The 19,248-nt window shown below is 38.7% G+C and overlaps 2 protein-coding genes across 2 annotated transcripts; both read left to right on the top strand.

The window, feature by feature from the left end:
- Positions 1-1,166: 1,166 nt before the first annotated feature.
- Positions 1,167-3,862, top strand: ppp1r32 (protein phosphatase 1, regulatory subunit 32). Its single transcript, XM_055222218.1, has 11 exons — positions 1,167-1,284; positions 1,375-1,474; positions 2,123-2,282; positions 2,349-2,394; positions 2,468-2,562; positions 2,641-2,706; positions 2,783-2,869; positions 2,952-3,017; positions 3,099-3,193; positions 3,664-3,762; positions 3,832-3,862. The coding sequence occupies exons 1-11, from the start codon at positions 1,188-1,190 to the stop codon at positions 3,860-3,862; spliced, it is 942 nt and encodes a 313-aa protein (XP_055078193.1). The 5' UTR covers positions 1,167-1,187.
- Positions 3,863-5,959: 2,097 nt separating this feature from the next.
- vps9d1 (VPS9 domain containing 1) lies at positions 5,960-18,971 on the top strand. Its single transcript, XM_033968462.2, has 17 exons — positions 5,960-6,082; positions 6,661-6,733; positions 7,322-7,513; positions 7,652-7,814; positions 8,481-8,592; positions 10,271-10,333; positions 10,456-10,508; positions 12,289-12,376; positions 12,476-12,561; positions 12,876-13,024; positions 13,103-13,447; positions 13,547-13,676; positions 13,992-14,197; positions 14,267-14,351; positions 16,256-16,360; positions 16,677-16,784; positions 17,729-18,971. The coding sequence occupies exons 1-16, from the start codon at positions 5,990-5,992 to the stop codon at positions 16,762-16,764; spliced, it is 2,031 nt and encodes a 676-aa protein (XP_033824353.1). The 5' UTR covers positions 5,960-5,989; the 3' UTR covers positions 16,765-16,784; positions 17,729-18,971.
- The last annotated feature ends 277 nt before the right edge of the window (positions 18,972-19,248 follow it).

Raw genomic sequence — 19,248 nt, forward strand, 5'->3', positions numbered from 1 at the left:
CAACAGCTTGGTAAGAAACGGTGAGTGGCAGCGCGGGACAGATGGAGGAGAGAGGGAGAGCACGATGTGACAGAGGTGAACATGCGGCCTGCGTCCAAGAACAACACAGCAAATACTCCAGTGGGACGTGGGAAGTAAGCAAGAGGTGTGGAACAGCAGACTGTCTACTGTCTAAGCCTAACGCACTCATCCAAAATGTGTGATGTTTACACAAAGAATAAGAGTAGTGTGTCTCTACAACAGAGTGGTTCTACAGTATAGGCTTCTGTTTCTGCATTTAGGCCTATACTTCTGTGGCTGGTGCTATTGTAATGGTCTGGAGTCTACTCTACCGCATGATACACCTATGATATAACACTATGACAAAATCTGAAAGCCTAAATACATTTCTGTAGCCCATCCTATGAGGTACAATGTGTTTAGGCCACAATGCTTCTGTAGCCTAACGATGGTAATAGCTAACAGCCTTGTGCTACCTCTCAATCTCAGCTGGGCATCTTTATCAACATGTCACGGAAATTTCAAGCCATCCATCATTTTACATAACCTTAATATCTTTATCCAAGCTGTTGTGGAATCAGTGCATCACCACACTGCCCTCCTGTGGTTATGGACTGCACACAGACGCACAGTTAAGACACAGTAATGATAGTTTGTCCCCAGTCTGTCTGATTGTTTTATAATATTGGAAAGACAAGAGAACAAATTAAGCAATGAAAGCAAAACATTTTTTTCAGTATTGTATTTCAGTTTGTTAAGTAGGTTAAATTAGTCTAAAGTAAGGATATATTATTCAATCAAACTGCTTGTGCTGTATGTGATGTAAATTGATTTTAAAATAAACAATAAAACAGGAATTACCTTAAAATGTTTTAAAAATAGCACTTATTTATGATCACTTTCTCAGCGTGTTATGCAGCACACTATCCATTGTTCATTGTCTGGGTACAGCTAATACCTTTCCTAGCAACAGTCACCAGTTTACTTATGAACACATGGCATGATGCAAAAACATTACAGATATAGCTAAATATACATAATATTAACATATTGGAATTGATTTAGAGCAGGCTTACTCAAATCAAAAAATTCTATAAGTCTGAAACATTTGTTGGGGTCTCATGGTCTTGGCACACATGGCCTGCAGTCACTGTTGTGAGTGTAGGGTTTCATTACAGTAGTCACAGATGGCTGAGCAGAGGAGCACGAGCAGTGTTGGAGCAACAGGCAGCAGGGGCCGGATCACCAGCAGCACCCTGCACACCCCCAATCACACATCAGATGGTGAGAACAGAAAAACACTATCCTCGTACACATGAAACCAGTAACTACACCTTAGGCCATTTGACTGTACTTGAATCATGACCCATGCAGGAAAGAGGTACCGTCCAGGTGAATCAGGTTTCACTAACAACCAGCGGCTTGTTCTGGGATACCGTCCCCCTTTGGACCTCATTGACAACCCTCAATATGGGTGAGTTAAATATTATGCAGCCCCATTATCATCATCATCTAAGAAGCCATTTTTGTGATGCTCTACTTACCAAAGTGCCAAAGATGTTCTGTATAATTCAATGTATATGTGAGTTTGTTTTCACCATGTCTGGATATCTTGGTTGATTGGCTTCTGCCGGAGAAAAAAAAGCTTGTTACGTCATGAGTTCCATAAACATGTCTAAAAGGGGTAACCAATCATATTTGCTGCATGTCACAGGTGTAAAATTATTCCTCTAAATTACCATTAGCAGATGGGTTTCACTGCCTCAGTAATGCAAAACAATATTAATGCAAAATATAAACAGAAATAATAATTAATGCAATGGTACACTAATGTTGTGTTTTGATTAGAAATAACACATCACTGTGTAAAATATTTCTCATAATAGGCTAGTGCATCATGAGGATGATCATAAGATGTGTGTGTATTACAGAATATTTAAGAGTGGCACCTGGTTCATAACTGATGCCAAATCTTTATGCAAATCACTGTATAATGAAGCTGACGGTAACATTTACAACCCTATGGAGAAATTCAAAATGGACATAGATCCAGTGTTGGTAATTTTTGTAATTGTATAATTTATAAATATATGTACAATTGTATCGGTTGCATTTTTTCCAGGTCACTTCTATTTGACAATTATATTACTCAGACCAAATGGCATTACCAGCCTTATGTTTATAATGATGGCTCTGGGTCAAAACCAAGTCTGTTCTACAAAAGAGAAAGTGGATTCTTTCAGCTGAATGTGCCCCCTAAGCCACTGTGCCAGAATGAGAAGGTAAACAATGCTCTGATTTTCTCCCTAACTGTGACATATTAAGTATTTACCACAGTTTCTTTCCAGTCAGAATACCAAAGCCTATATGTGACACATCCTCTAGTACCAACAGGTATGATCATTCAGATTTTTTTATTTAAAAGTATAATTTCTATTTAAATGTATTTTGTTTTTAGTGTCTCCAGAAAAAATTATAAATATTGGTCTAAAAGGAGATTCAGGCTTCACAAAAGGAGAGGACCTGCAGATCAACACGTTTACAAACAAAACCTGTACCCCGGTTGGTATTATCTACAGCTTTACATGTAATTGACCTTCGTTTTAAATTTAAAATAAGTGTAATATTATTTTATTGTAGTTTGAGGCTCGATATACCCACAACACTGTCATGAAGACCGACTTCCAGGCCCCCTCTCATTTGCAGGTTAACTTCAAAGAATAAATTTGCCTAAAAAGTGCAGACTTTAATAAAAAGCTCCATATTTGTAAATGTGTTTCAGGGGTCAAAGGTCATCCCCAACCTGCGCAGCCATGCATGTCGAGAAACAGGCTACACCCGAGGCACTAACGCTCCCCTGGCCTGTCCAGTGAGTCATATACAGCTGTCCCATAAGCTGTTTTCACATACTCATTTTTAAATCTTTAATTATATAATCTTTTCTGCATCAGAGCTCCCTCCTGCCCTCTCCATGGAGGACTCAAGCCCCCAGTCTCCTGAAGACCACAGGGAAAAAGGTCAGGTCCAGTTTACCATTATATTATATTATTGTGCTGTAAAATATTGTGTCATTTTGATCTGAGAGAATTCTTTTATAGGAGCCATCAGGATTCCTCCACAATGCCCCAAACCATAGGACATTTCCTCTGACCCCACAGCACAGCTCCCATTTCCTCACTCACTATGACAACGTGTAAGTGTTTTTAGTGTCAGTTTCTATTTATTTTTGCTTTGTTTATACATTTGTGGTAGCTAGCAGGGGGTTCATGGTGAAGAGCCATCACACTTTCAGCAGGGGACAAATAGGGAACAAAAAGACATCAAATGAAGTGATAGCATTTATGACAAAGCAATATTACTCCAACTGTGTTATAAGAGTGTTATGAGTGGCAGTGATAATTTTGTTTGTTTTATTTTATTTCAGATAAAGCAGCGTTTAGTGAAAGCACAAAGTTGAACTAATATAGTATTGGTTATAGAAACATGGAGCACTTGCAAAGGTTTAGGAGATGATTGCATTTTCTTGGTTCAGTTGTTCAAAAACTATGACAAAGCTATATCTGTTATAGTCTATATACTTTACTTGTAAAAAAAAACAAAAAAACAAAAAAAAACAAAAAAAAAAAACAAACAAACATTTTTTTCCTCACTATTGTCTTAAAGGTTTGGTCCAGTTTCTGGTCTGAGAGCCAACGTGAGCAGTACTGGTGTAATCCTCCATAACAAATTGAAAACAAGCTATAATCAACGTGATACTGACAGGTACACTCTGTACATAGGCCCTCAGTAAATTCACATTTGACTTCATTTATCTCTGTGTTTAATTCCCAGGTTAATCTTCAGGGACTCAACCTTTATATAGTAGAAGCAGTTTGTATGCCCAAAGCAACAATAAAGTCTATTTGTCGTCATAGTCGTCTGTCTGGTTATTTCTTGTTCTTTTAGTAGTTGTTATAGGAAGTATTATTGTTACAAATCTGTATCATTGTGGAAAGACTTAATCACTGGCTGCTACACAAAGAGTGTCTCAAAGTGGATAATTCCCTGCGCTTTACGAAGTCCTTTTTGTATGAAGCGAAAAGCTGTCAGTCATACAGTGACAGAAAGGGCCAAAGGAGGAGGCAGTAGCCAGGATAATGCATTGTGATTATACTGTGATTCACCAGCCTAGAATATAAACTTATAAACAGTCTAGCATTTACTTGTGTGTATATAGTTCTGGAAAATACAGCTGCTACTACTGAGACCTTAATGATAACTGTTCTATAACATATTTGAGAACAATCAAAATATCACAAATGAATTACACAACAATACAACTTCTTCCACCGACCAACATCCGTATTGCTCTTCTGTCTTTTGAAAGTGGATTTCAAATGTAAGTATCACTGGTAACATTGACAACCTTTGTGAAGCAGTAGGATTAGTCCATAATGAAGTGCTGATTATTATATTATGTATCAGTTTCATGGTGAGTTTAGACACTGGGTCACGTGATCACAAGAATAAATATTTAAATGCTTGCATAAATATTTCAGCTATCCAATAAGTTATGAGAAAAAGATACATGAAGGTTTGGGTTACACAGCAGCCTCGCATGAATAATGAGTGCAGAGATGAGAAGAGCCTGCTGAATGTTAGAGGCAGGGCTAAAATGTGTCAACAGAAAGGACACATTCAAAGCTTTTGACTGGTTTAACACTGGTTTTACTAAATGTATCTGTGACCACCTGTTTTTGGAGAACAGTACCTTTTTTAAGTTTAAATAAAATTTAAGTGGAACATTCATGAATGAGGCCTAAAGTTCATTACCGAATGCTGATATGAACACATTTTGCTGTAAAATAAGGTACCTCTCTGCCTGATACAACAGCATGTGAGGTGGTCATCACAGACAGATGATGCAGACTGCATCAATTACTTAAATTTAGGCTTATTTCAAGTTCATAATTTAGAATTAAATTCATATGCTCCATTTGAACAAAGTTTTGTTTTTTTTTTTATCTAGAAGCATGTTAACCTGCTAAAATCTATAACGTATATCAAGAAACCTTAAATCCCCTCACCAAATCTTCAGAGCTTATGAAAGTATAATCCTTCAGGCCCTCTCATCTTTCTCATTGTATTCAAGTATGCTCTGCTATCAGGAGGGTGGATCCTGTAACATCTAATTTAATCTGGTCAACTGATTTATTTATTTATGTTTTCTAAAATATGATTTTGCATTCAGGTTATGCTTTTCTTTAAAGGTTCTTCCAAGGAGATGTTATTACTTTGCCTGGAAGGGTCCACACTATGGCAATAAACGTCTGGAATTTATGGTAATATAAGGCTATGCAAGATTCTTGACAAGGCAAAGGCAATAACAAGCAGACACTACAATGACAAAGTTACAAACTGCACTGCTATCTTTTTTCATCCACATATATTCATCTGCTTATGGCTGACTGGGACAATTCATTTGAGATGCACAGAAGCCCCATGTTGTGCTAAGAATATCTTCTGTGATCGAAGTCCAGTGTCACTAAGAGCTGCCCTCACAGAGCAGACTCTCTAACTCAGGGGATGAGCAACTTCAAAGCACTTTCTAAAGAGACCCAGAGCATCCGTGCTCAGATCAGGAGCAGCGTGTCATCTTGTCCTGGTTTGATCAGACTTCAGATGTTTCACATGTGACAGAAGGGGCACAGTCTTCATCGGATTGACTGATTATTATTGGTGAAGGTGGATTTGCAACTGACTCATCCAACATTCAAATAACCCCATAATTATTTGAATTAAATTAATATTACTTTGAAACTAAGCCTTTATACTGTAAGTGTAAAATACTTTATCATGTTTGTTTGATTATTTAATTTACATTAGCAAATATCCGCAAGGGCAGCGTGTGTTCTCCGAGGCAGCAGAGGGCGCCACACTGTCCCAGCGGCACCAGCGGGACCGGCGCGGCTGATTCCGAGTGAGAGTCACTGTGAAGTAAACATTGGTGATGGCGACAGCTCACAGCGGCGTAAAGCCGCTTCAATATGCCATGAAAATGGCCAAATCTGCTATTCAACTGGACGCGGGAAACAAACACCAGGTAAGAACGGAGTGTATGTCTCTCAGTTCTTTCAGATCCATTTACACTGAAGGCTGAAGACAGTGTTTGTGGACAGCTGTCAGGAGACATGGCCTTTGGTGATCTCCCCCACAGGGCTGGAAAACACTCAGCATAAAATACCTATGCTGCTGTCCAATCTCGGAATAATCATTATTAACCTATAGCATTGTAGTCCTTAGTTTACTTTTATTAAATTTCAGCCTTCACTTGGTTTAAGAAATGATGCCCTTTTCTGAAATTTCACCACCGTGTCATTCAGTTCTTCACTATCCTAAATATTAATCTCCTGCTCACTCATGCTTGGTTTCTGTCTCATACTTGTTCTGACTTTAGAATGTGTGAGGATGTCGTTGTTGTCGTGATAAGTAAAAGCCTCAGCATCTCTAAGATTAGTCCAAGGATCAGACAGTTTTTTGCCTTGTGCAGGGGACATACAGAACATACATAAACAGGCTATAGGAGTGTATAGCTTCTGTCTTTGTCAATTATAAGTTTCTGTTGTTTCTTGCCTTAAACGGTGCTGAATGTCTTGTTGTTTTATTCTTGTCTTATTGCAGGAAGCCTACTGCGAATATCTTAGGATTATTCACTTTCTGTCTTATGCACTGCTAGAGGAAGCCACATCCCAAAGTAAGCACTGTGTCTAAACCCAACAGCATGACTGTCATTTACATAGTCTAGTTGGTTAAATGTCAGTACAACTGTTCAGCAAATAAGCCTTGCCTTAATTTCAGGACTAGCTAGCTCTGCAGACACTGAACACATTATTCTGGAAAGTCATATTAGATCTGGCATTTACAAGGAATTTGCATTGTTTTCCATTCAGTCCAAATCAACATGTTTACTACATGTTGTTATTTGTTTTGGGTTTTTTTTAAATAAAAACACTGACATTGTCTAATGTCATATCCCAAAATGCAGAAAGAAATGCAAAATTGTGCCATAGCTGTGTAAATAAGGGTATACCAGTAAATGTTTTCTTTTCTGCCCATTTGTGGGTAATTTTACAGTTCTTTCACATTTGTCAGATATTTAAACCTCAGCTAATACATTTAAATACAACTTTTAGCACACTTTTGCATTGCCAAAATATTGTCTGATTCTTGCTTCAAGTATGCACAAACACATTGAGATAAAAAAAATAAAAAATGTTAATACCACCCACCCGAGGCCCACAAAATTACAAACGTCATTGACTCATCTCTCTTCTCTCTTCAGGGGATGATGATCAGAAGCAGGAAGTGGAGCGGATGTTGAGGCTGGCTGAGCAGTGTCTAGAGAGAGCCAAGTCCTTTATAGAGAAGAGCACAGCCCTCCCTGCCCAAACCCCCACCCACTCTGTTTCCTCTGTGGATCAGTCAGAAAGCACACAGCCTTCCATAACTCCTCTGACCAGTGCTGCTAACACAGGTCAGCCCTGCCCCTCTAATCCTCATAGGACTCAATCACTTCCAAAACCACAGCCGTAAATCAAAATTGGCCAATCTTGTGCCACATGACAAATCTTTAAACCAATCGTTTTTTGTGTGTTTAATCCTCTTATCACAGTGTCTCCCTCCGATACTTCTGCTGACAAAAGGCCCAAGTCCAGTAGCCCAACAAAGACACATCGAAGGGTCTTGTCTGATGGTGGGGGACTGCCCTCATCCTTCATGCCACCAGAGGTTTTCCAAAAACTGCAGACAATGGAGTTAGAGGATTCAAGCAAAAAGTAAGAGAGTAAAAGAATAGTGAGGAATTCTTGATATCAATGTTTCAAATTTGAAAGTTGTGCTTGTATAAACTTATTATCTAACAAATGTTTCATATTCATTGAGTAAAACATACACCAAGGGTGTATGATGATGTTAGCTTTGTTACTTTAATCTTTAAGGTTTTATCAAATGAAGTCACCAGCACATGAAATAGCAGCTCTTCCAAGAATGTATGGATCCTTCCAGCCCTGCCAGACCAATGACTGATAAGTTTCAGTGAAATATTGACATTATGCATATGCCAAGACATTGTAAACTGGACAGTTATATAACAAATTATAACTTTATATTATTATAACTAATAATTTGTCATATAACTCACAGCAAGAAAGTTGTGGGTCTGATTTGCAGATTGGATGATTTGCTTGTACTCCTTGATTCTGTGTGGGTTTCCTCCAGGTACTCCAGCTTTAATGCACTAAATACAATGGAGCAACAAAGTGCTCCTGTTTCTCATATTACATGAGCAGAATAACATACATAAATCACTGCTTAGTCATTAATATTATTGATTGTGTACTGCTGTTTTGTATTGTTAGGGTTAGTGTTTTATTTGTATGACTGCAAAATTGGTACACATTTTCACTTAATTGTTGCCAAAATCTCTTTTGGTTTATGTTTAGGGAGCTGACACCCATTGAAGAGGCATCCCGTTTAAACCAGAAGCTAAAGGCTAATTATGAGGCCCGCCTGGCTCGACTCCCTCCTGGTCAGGCATATCAGAAGACTTCTTTGGTAAGAGGTTTTGGCATAGCAAGAGGAGATCAAAACTTGTGTCAGTAAAAGCTTGTGACACAACTGGACTGTGCCTGTAGATGATTCTTTACATGGTCACCAAAGCTAATCAATTGGTTGTTTAGTTCAAAGAGTGGACCATATTACAACAATATTACGCAATTGCCATTGTTCTAAATTATTCACAAAACCACAGACTCTGTATATTATTCATTTTTATAAATGAATGCATGTATTTCTTTCATTATTGTGCACTTTTCAATGTTAAGAGCATAGGTAATTCATCATTTTGAACCCTTGAACTTAGAATGATGTGCGGAGTGACGACATTGTTGTTTCTTGCCTCCAGGCTTTTAATCAGGATGGAAACATGTGGGAGGTGACAGTAATTATGGCTTTGCCATACTCTTGCTGGATGCTGGGGACATATAAGTCTCCAGCATCTGCAATCTTCACAAAGTGCGCTTTAACACTTCACTTTTGTCATTATTCATTCACTCCACACTTGATGATGGTTTAAGCTACTACTGTAGCCACAGCTGCCCTAGCGTAAACTGATGGAAGTAATGCTGCAAATCTGCGCCTTCAGACCCTCCTACCACCACTAATCACTCACACGCACATACCACATTCATGCTATGCAAGGTGTGTGAAGTTGCCTATTTTAAAGTATATACACTATACACATATACTTTATATATGTGTTTGAATATACAGTCTAATGTTTGAGGGAACCATTGAGGGTACATCCATGAGCTTTTACTTTGAAGTGTAGTATTTCCGGTGCGGTGTTGATGAAGCCCACGCGCACTGTCAGTCTCTATCATCTGCTGCACGCGCCACAGCCTCCAGTGGAAACTAAAGAGCGGCGGATCTTTCTCGCGTTGGACTTTTCTACTCGTGTCCGTAGACTGTACTGTGTCTGAAATAGTGACCAAACACGACAGTGTAACGGTCATAGTTTTACTTTGTTTGTTTAGGTATTGTTTTAACGGCCAAACTTCACCCAAACTGAAAAAAAAAAATGTTTCGGCGTCAAAGCAATCAAGTGGAGCTACGTAATTATTGGAGAAAACTCAAGACTTTCTTCAAGGTAAATTCAACAAAGTGGCAAAGCGATTAAACACTCCGCTGGTTGAGGCTATTTCTGACATCGTGAAGAAAATGTAGGAATACAACTTTTATGTTACCTGACATCGAAGTTTCTCCAAACCCGTCACTTCTTTAGACTTAAATTGTCCGGTTTAGGGCATTACAGATTTGTTCTTTCTGTGTAAATAAAAGTTACTTCGTATGCTAATTGCTACAAAATGATAGTTTTTGTTGAAGCTATGAAACCATAGAAATAATTTTATTGTCATATCGTATTTCAACTAGGAAACCATAATGGACATAACATGCACTGTGTGATTTATTTTTTGGTGGAAGGTCTTCCATCTGCTTGTCTCCATGGAGATTGATTCATCCACTCCTTGATTGCTGTGCCTGGAATGTTCCACAGTGCAGGCCCGGTCCTACAGCGGTGCAAAAGGGTGTATTGCAACCTAAAAAAAAAAAAAGAGGAAAATCCGATATGAAGGAGGTTCTGTGTAAATAATAGGTCGATTTTTCACTGTATTTATTAGCACAATAGTTTGCACATTTCTCAAGCCTGTGTTGTGTGGTTTTGTTGTTGCAGACGCTGTCTCTCCAAAGGCAGATGATGGAGAACCTCATCATTGCTAGAGCCAGACAGGACGCTGTATCCTTATAGTTGACAGCCTTATGATCACCCAGATTTCTATCATGGGATTAATCAATGTGTAGTAGATTATATTTTGTATATTTATTTGATGAGAGTTCTCCTCAATATTATGCTGTTAGCTTCAAAGAAAAATGGAACAAAGGAGGCTACGGCTACAGGAAGAAGCCAACAGGTACAACATGACTACATAAATCGCCCTCATTCATTGATTCATTGTCAACAATCTGATAAAAGGGAATTATCAAGCTTCTGGCTATGTAAAAAAAATAAGCTATAAACCTCAGATCAATCAAACACTCTGTTCTCAAAAAATACATCTATACATACTATAAATAAAATGATGTATATTTTTTTGTAATATAGGTTTCAACCACAACATGGGGATTATGTCTGTAAATATCTCTCAGCAGCAGCTTTACTTCTTATATTTACCCCAAAAATCTAGGTGGGGTTCAAAATCACATTTTCTTCTGTTTATACCAGGGGTGTCCAAACTATGGCCCGGGGGCCAAATGCAGCCCTTGGACCAATGTTTATTGGCCCTCAGGCCTTCAGGTGAACTGGTCCAATTGATCATAATCAGTACTTTTTATGGCAAATTTGAGTAATTCTACAAATATAACCTAAATAACATCACATTGCATTGTCATACAGACCTAATATTATATGTCAAGCCTTATTTAAACTATAAAGTCAAAACTATGTTAAACTAACCATTTGAATTATTGACTGTATTCACCAGTGGTCTGTGGCCTTCTGTGTCGAATATTTTTCAAGATATGGCCCTCAGTGAAGTTTGGGGGCTCCAGCTTTGTAAGATCTCAAAATCTTAAAACAGCTAAACACTTTTACTTTTTACTCTTTAAATACACATTTAAACAGGTACTTTAATACTTTTATTTGAGTATTTTTTGAATTTTTACTTTTACTTCAGAATTCACCAATATCCTTCATAATAGTGACCAGTTATGCGGCAACATGTAAGTCAGGTTTGGACTGTAAAACAATAAAACCTGAATAACAGATATTTAAAATCGTTTGAGTTTTATTTTGTCATAATGCAGGGATCAAAGGTCATGATTGGAGCTGCCTTAGCGCTGGTAATGCCCGGGCCGCCTCCTCTGCTCCTCCACTCGTCTTTTACTTTGCTGTGCCCTTTGTTGCTTTTAAGAGCACATTCAAGATTCTTCTCCATTTTTAGGAATCACATCTCCTTGTACAACTGCAGCTTTGAAAGTTGCGCCTTTCTGGACATCTCGTTTTTAGTAGCATCTCCGATAGTGTTGATGCTTGTTTTCTTGTCCATCATTAGCGTTATTGTGTTGTCCCTCTGCTCGTTGGCCTTGGTTTTGCCACTCCTGCTCTGGACTGTCCCTTCATGGCTGCAGGCCTCTGGATCAGACTGGTCTTGGTGTTCCAGGGCAGCGATCACAGTGTCCTGTTCTTTGTGTCCTGCTCATTGCTTCCATGTTCCTTTTGGCAAAGGTCAGTTCTTGTATGAGCTGTATTCTGTCCCTCAGTGCACTGTGAAAATGCTGTCTGATATTGTTATGTAAACTGCTGACACTATCCAGCTCTTTCTCTTTCTTCTGGAGCTTGTCCTTGACGTTTTGCAACTCCAACTCCATTTTTGCAGTAATGTTTTTGGTGTTACCTGGGCTGGACCTCTTTCCTCTGGGTTTGAGGAGTCCTGGATGGTAGGAGACTCCAGTTGGGTCTCCTCTGGCTCTAGATCGTGTCACACACACACACACACACACACACACACATACATATACATACCCTGGCCCGGCTCCTCTGTTAAATTTTAGAGCGAATTGTGGCCTGTGTGGCAAAAAGTTTGCCCACCCCTGGTTTATGCTCCAAGAGGTTCAGAAACATTTAACATTGGAGTACATTTTGTCAGGCATTTTAGGGAAAATAATGTTAATAATATTGTCTTTCTTCATTAGGAGATTTGCAGCATCTGGGGCCATGACTGCAGAGGAACAGGAGCAGAGGATTCTTTACACCAATGTGCTGGAATATGAACAAGACCATGTAAGCAACCACCGTGATGTGTAAATGTATAATGTACCCAATTATTGCTAAGTACACAAGTTTTCCATTTTTTATTTTATTTTTTTGTTTTGTTTTAAGGATTGGCCAAAACTGTTGAAAACCAAGATTAAAATGAATCCTGACAATATTAATGTAGTGAGTGAGCTAGTCTCCTACCTCCTCAGGTAAGATCACCGCCTCATAAGCATTTTATCTAATCGGTGCAAGCTGAGTAAAGCCTGTAAATAACATAGGCTATTGATCATTCCAGTGTGAATTACAGAATCTTTTTACTCTTTTTAGTATGACTCTTGATTTTGATGCTTTAATTCCCATGCTAAATTGATTATTGGCGATAAAGATATATATGAAAAAAAGTGTTGAGTAATCTGGTTGTTTTGAATAAAGTATTGGCTTCTGCTTACTTTCTATCTAAAAAAATGAGTGAGAATCCTGTTTTGTGCATAGCATACACACTAATGCATTTGTATCCCTTCAGTCAGGCAGACCACCCTGTTGTAAAGCTGCTGAGGAAATATCAGTATCGCATCTACAATAGTCTCTACCCTATTGTCAGTAAAGGTCTGCTCCAGAGTCCTGGTGTGGAGCTCAGACCATCACTCAGCTCCCAAAACCTCCTACAGCCAGGTATGCTCTTATTTAACAAATGTTGCGCAATATATACATTTCTTTTGCATTTTACCTGTGTTTGTGATGTTCTTGCAGATACCCTGAGGAGGCCAGAGAGGAGAGTGAGCAGCAGCGTTTGTAGCCACAGTTTTAGCACCGAGACTTCACTGTCGCCTTCACAGTGTCAGGAACAACACCTCTCCTCGGACCATGAGGAGGGCGAGACCACAGTAGACCGGGAGAACTCCTTTGAGGATCTGGAGCAGTTCCTCTCCCAGATAGACTGGGTGCCTCCTCAAGACGGTACAGATCAATGCAGTTTAAACCCAGAACTCCAGTCTGTTCAGTTAGACCCCAGTGATGTACCCATCCAGGAGATGGAGATGAGGGCTATCAAAGATCACCTCAAAGCCATTGTTAAAGATATCCACATAGCTATTGGTAAGTCACTGCTCCACTGCTCCTGTGTTTTTAGTGCGATCTGTGGAGCAGCCCCAGTGCAGGAAGGGAAATGTTAACACTTTGTGCTTGTTTTTTCAGAGCAGCTCCTGTCCTTGTGTCTGCTCTCCTTTGAGTGTTTAAACACAGCCACCTCCAAGGACCTCTGTCTGGCCAGCATCGAGGAGGCCTTCTTCACTCCACTGTGGAGTGCCCTGATGGCACTCTTCAGGTAACAAATCCAAGTCTGTGAAATTGTTTTTTATCTGTCTTATTCTTTCTGACCACCATGTGGCAGTGTTGCTCTTCCAATTATCTAAATAGCAACTGGACAGTCTTTGTATGAGGGTTTTCAGGTCCGAGACTCTTGCTTAATTGTACTTAAGTAAACCTTTGCATTTTTAGTAAATAAATAAATAAAAGTATTGCCGATATATTGGTTGGTCAAGTTTATACATGTAAATGATTTATCAGGAATATCTCAGTGACCTCATTGGACTTTTTATATCATTATAATTTTTTTCTTTTGGCAATGTTTTTGTCTCAGGAAGGTGAATAGGGAGAGAGAGTTGGCGTTTGAAGCCAGTGTGAGGCTGTATGGAGATTCTTCACCTGGAGATGTTGGGGTCCCAATCAAACTATTCCCTCCTAATGTGAGCACCCTGCAAGACTCCTACCCATATGAGTCTGCAGTGCTGGAGCTCAGACTGCTCATTAAAGACTGCTGCCCTCAGAGGAAACTCGACTGTATTGGTTCGTACTTATACTTCACTATGATAAGTTAATATTTGTTTCATGAATATATTATACATTATTTCACAGTGAGAACATTACGGGTCATTTGTGCCTGTGCAGAAGATTATAGATGTCTACATGAAACTGATTCAACTCCCAAAACTGCAGCCATGTAAGTACATGTCCCACTGCTCAAAACATGTCCCAAAATGTAGCCAGTACCAAATATGCTGAGGGGCTCTGCCTGGGTAGCTGCTCCGTCACTTCTCATCAGTCCACTGTCAGGCGTGCCACAGCGGTGACTGTTGTAGCTTTATTGGCCCCCCATAGTGCTGTTTCTGAGCGGTTTGAAAGTGGGTCGTCTTGTCTAGTTTTGGAGTGGATCCAATACACATCAAGGGCTGAGGAGCTTTGTGTAATTGATGAAGAGTTAAAGAGTGGGACAAAAGGTTTACAAGAGCCCCTAAAAGAGGGCACTTGAGGACAAGGAATAATACCACAAAATGCATTTCGCATATTCCAATTCTAATACTGACATGGCCACAACTTGAAGAATTGATATTTGAAACTGGAATTTTTTAATGAAGCATTGCTACAATAACTACAGCAAAAATTTACATTCTTTCTTTTCCACTTTGAAACCAATAAATCCAAATATTTTAGTATAATGCTACAAATATTTTAGTATAATGTTGAATCTCAAGTTAATTCCACTCCTAGTAAAAACTCACAAGAGGAGAGGATACTGTTACATGTATTGGGCTAAGTTTTGAACTAGAAATCCCCCTTTCTCACGCAAGCAAGCATCAGACCGGTCTGCGTGAGAGGTTCATAAACAAACAGTCTGCACTGAGACACGCTGTAATGCACTGCTATGTCACAGTGGAGGTGTACTGACATCAATATTCAAATAGCCTGGAGTAGGTGGGAATGTGGGAATGGACTCTTCAAGTTAAGTAATGTCTGTTTGAAAACCATTGACTCTTAGCTGAGGACGATTATCTGTGTTCCCTTTTATGTTTCAGTTTTTTTGGAAATAACAGTGAATTTCACAAGTACCTATTGCCAATGATAGTGGTGGATTGTACTATTGTCTCCACAAAAAGTGTCTGCAAAAATACTACTAGAAAATGGACTAAACTCTAAACTAAACTCTTGTACATTATCCTATAGATGTATAACTCTTATCCACCAGTTTCAATTGTGCCATACCATTTCTAATAAATTGAAATGAATAAACCTTTGCTGGATTGATTGGTATGTGGAAATCCCAGTTTTAATCCAAGTGGGCGGGAAAGTGATTGTAGACGGTGTGCGGTCCTGCTCAGTGGTTACTGGAGCCTTCCACACCTTGTGGAATAAGCCAGAGGGTGGTACCCGGTGACATGTATCAGGCTTGTCCAAGGACCAAGGCCCCTATTCTCACGCAAACTAACCATCGCAGTCAGATCTGCGTGTAAGAGCTCATAAACAAACACTCCCTCTCTGCACACTAAGGGAATGCTATCTGTTGTCATCAGGTCAAGCTGTAATTTGTCCTCCCCACAGACCCTGGTTACAGAGAAAACTGCTTAATCATTCATATCCCCAAACAACCTTGTTTCCTAGCATGCAGAAATCTGTATTACTAGGGTATGCATGCATTAAATTCATTTTTTATTTTTGTTTGGTTTGGGAATATCATAGGGTTGCAATGATTAATCGGAATAATTATGACTAGTTGACTACTAAGAGAATGGACTATTATCCACTAAAGAATGGACTATTTTTTATTTTGATCAGTAATTAATTTTGTTTATAAATATTCTCTATCTAGAAGTCTTTCATTGGTTTGTTGTTTTTTTCTGGTTAATATGTATTTTAAAAATATACAATAGAAATAATCGGTAGTTGTGTAGTTGACTAAACAAAAAAATTATTTGTGACTAGTCAACTACTAAAATACTTGTTAGTTGCAACCTTAGACTGCAAAAAGAGCCCTGGATTTTGACTACATGATGACCACAAAGGGTATGTGTCTTATGAGGTGTAAGAATTCTATTAATTGGTGACATCTTTTGTGGTGGCGTGTTTCAGTGGTGCAGATGACTTGTTGCCAATCCTTTCTTATGTGGCTCTGCGCTCCCAGTGTCCTCAGCTGGTTTCTGAATGTGCTGCTCTTGAAGAGTTCATTCATGAAGGGTGAGTCAGCCTAGTAAGGAAATTTACATTAATGCTCTTTTCTTATGGATTCATTAAAATAATAAAACAATGTACCATACCATAGCCTTCCATTTTCAGCTGCTTATCTGCTGATGAGTAACCAAGGTAGCAGGCTTGATCTGTATCCAACATAAAAATATGATACAATCAAACTCTATATTAAACAGAGATACCTAGAAATGCCTTAAATGCCAATTTGCTTTTGCACAATGAGCGGAGATGTGTGACTTGGACTCAACAGTGACTTTTCAGTGAATTTAGGAGAAAATCTTAAACCTGTGATATTTTCCATCAGATACCTGATAGGAGAGGAGGGCTACTGTCTAACGTCCATGCAGAGTGCCCTGTCTTATGTGGAGTCACTACATGCCGGAACACTCTAGCAGCCACCTCACTTAAACAGGTAAACACAAACAAGTTCACTAGCAAGTGAAATGTAATACAACCTTATTATGCATGAAGACTATGTTCACGATATATGTTATGGTCAACAAAATCCAGTTTGGGGATTCTACTATAAGTTGACAACCCCCCCATACCTTAAAGATAGCAGGGATGAAATGTAGAAAAGGAAGGAGAGGCAGAGGGACACATACATGAAAAAACTGAGAGGAGCGGAGATGGTGGTATAAATATGGTAGGGACAGGTTTGAGGTGTAGTCCTGCTCCTGAATCTAAGATGTCTAAGCTTATCTTCATAACAAAGAGAGGGGATAAAACTCAGTAAAACTCTCCCAATTAAACCAATGATGCAACTATTGGGTCTGGTCTGTAACTTGTACTGAGCAAATGTAGTTAAGAAACACAGTGAAGCACTTGACCTTAATGTGTACAGCAGACTGAAGTCAGAGGAGCAGCCCTGTTATTTGGACTAGAGCGATGAGGAGTTAAAGCGGACTGACACGGATGAGCCCCTCATCGAGACGGGACACGATTACACTGCACTTTATAACATGTGACAGGACTAACCGCACTGCCCCAAACTCCACTGACACAATGGTTCCACTGGAGCCCAAATGTTTGGAGCTGTCCTCCTCTGAGTCACTGCTCTGTCACACACTAAGCAGAAAAGATAAACAAGTTTAAATATTTTCTCCACAATAGAAATATATTTATGAAAAAATAAGTTAACAGCTGTGTGATGCTATTTAGGATGTCAAAGTTGCCATGTAACTGCCCTGTACCTCTAGAGTACATTACATTAGTACATTATTTGTGGTTTATAACTTTATTTATCCTATGGCTGTTTTCTGAATTTAAACTTTGATTGCAACATGTTTAAAAACACGTTGCCAGTTTATCTATTCGAAAGTCATTGTTTAAAAGGGCATTGCATTTATGTTTAAGGCTGGTAGACTGAAGAAGCCCTCTGTAGATGGCAAGGGGAGCCTACGTGATGTGACGACACAAAAGCCTGAATGTCTTCAGCACCAAACCTTAAGGATGAGTTGCTGAAGAGTTGGTTTCATTCATTCATTCATTCATTTCATTTGCTTTTGTTCATAATTGTGTTACTTTGTTTTGCAACGGGACTATTGTAGTATGTGAAGACATTTCTAGGTGGACATGTAGGACACTATGCACCAGGTGACCTTTGGTTTGAAACTCCACTCTCAACACACAGCATGTTGTTAACTGATGCTTTAGCACTTGTTTTTTGGACTTGTTAAGCATTGAGCAATGGGATATTTGTGTGTAGCTGTGTTGTATACTGTTGCACGTTATTTTACACTTTTAATTTGTTTTGAATCATATACAGTATATGGTTATTTTTTTTCCTGCCATTTCAAACTTTTTCACCCAATGCCACATGTATGGGAAAATATTTATGCCAAAAATATCAACTATATTTGCACAGACTTGCTTATTGACATTATTTTTATGTTCCTTGTAAGCTTGACATTAACATAGTTTTAACCACTATATGGAAGTAGCAGCTTCTTTATTTAATGTATTTTTTTTATATTGGATATTTCCTACTATTGTGAACATATTTTTCATCACAGTGGTAAAAGTCCTTATATCATATAAAGGGATTTTGGTTCAATTATGTGCAGTTTCTTGGTCAGGTTTATTTTTCTCATTCAGAGAAATACAAAAATATAGTGATTAAATGCTCTTGTATTTCTCTGAATGAGAAATCTTTGGAGTAGTATGAATGCATGAGTACATGATGAGGGATATATGCTTATGACTTGATTTAATTTTAAGAATTGTAGAATTTTAAGAGCTTACTCTGGTTCATATATAAAACTACTATGCATTTTTAAATGTTCTTTTACACACTGGAAGATGTGTCTTTACTCTAAATATTTTATGTTCTTATTGTTTGTCTAAAAGATCTGGTTAGTACTACTTGTATTAACAGCAACATGCTGCAAACAGGACTCAATGACAATCTGTAAAAGATTCTACAAATGTGATGTGTTCTATTAAACTGTGAATATATGGCAACTTTTAAAAATGGATTTGGGTAGGACTAGGGAGAGTTGTCAATAAAATGACTTCTAATTTTGTGTCAATTATTTATTCATGCTGTTTTTGTATTTATTTCTGTTGAAGGCTCAATTAAATTTGTTAATGTCTCATCATCTATGAGGAGCAGACTCTGAATCAAATACACTCCCACCACATGCATCTGTTTGTCTGAGGAGGTACTCTGTATTGTAATTATATTCTTTTGTCTGGTCGGACATAGACAGTCGGTGGAAAGCTGGATGTCATGATAGACACATGGCTCAGTATTAGTGGAAGTCTGTGAATAGATCAAAAAACAACATGCCAACATGAATCAGCTTGGATGCCAGCAGGATCCTCCTCTGCAGCACTGTTCCTCTCCTGGTACCATTTTCTCTAACCCATACAAC

The sequence above is a fragment of the Periophthalmus magnuspinnatus genome, chromosome 6 (assembly GCF_009829125.3).
Source record: "Periophthalmus magnuspinnatus isolate fPerMag1 chromosome 6, fPerMag1.2.pri, whole genome shotgun sequence".
In the NCBI taxonomy this organism is placed as follows: Eukaryota; Metazoa; Chordata; class Actinopteri; order Gobiiformes; family Gobiidae; genus Periophthalmus; species Periophthalmus magnuspinnatus.

What these genes read in the sequence shown, in the direction of transcription:
- vps9d1 (XM_033968462.2), top strand. Translation starts at nt 5,990, where the DNA reads ATGGCGACAGCTCACAGCGGCGTAAAGCCGCTTCAATATGCCATGAAA. An exon ending in AGAGGAAGCCACATCCCAAA is followed by an intron (nt 6,734 to 7,321) that starts GTAAGCACTGTG and finishes TTCTCTCTTCAG; the next exon opens with GGGATGATGATCAGAAGCAG. An exon ending in GACCAGTGCTGCTAACACAG is followed by an intron (nt 7,514 to 7,651) that starts GTCAGCCCTGCC and finishes CTCTTATCACAG; the next exon opens with TGTCTCCCTCCGATACTTCT.
- ppp1r32 (XM_055222218.1), top strand. Translation starts at nt 1,188, where the DNA reads ATGGCTGAGCAGAGGAGCACGAGCAGTGTTGGAGCAACAGGCAGCAGG. An exon ending in AGGCCCCCTCTCATTTGCAG is followed by an intron (nt 2,707 to 2,782) that starts GTTAACTTCAAA and finishes AATGTGTTTCAG; the next exon opens with GGGTCAAAGGTCATCCCCAA. An exon ending in TGAAGACCACAGGGAAAAAG is followed by an intron (nt 3,018 to 3,098) that starts GTCAGGTCCAGT and finishes ATTCTTTTATAG; the next exon opens with GAGCCATCAGGATTCCTCCA.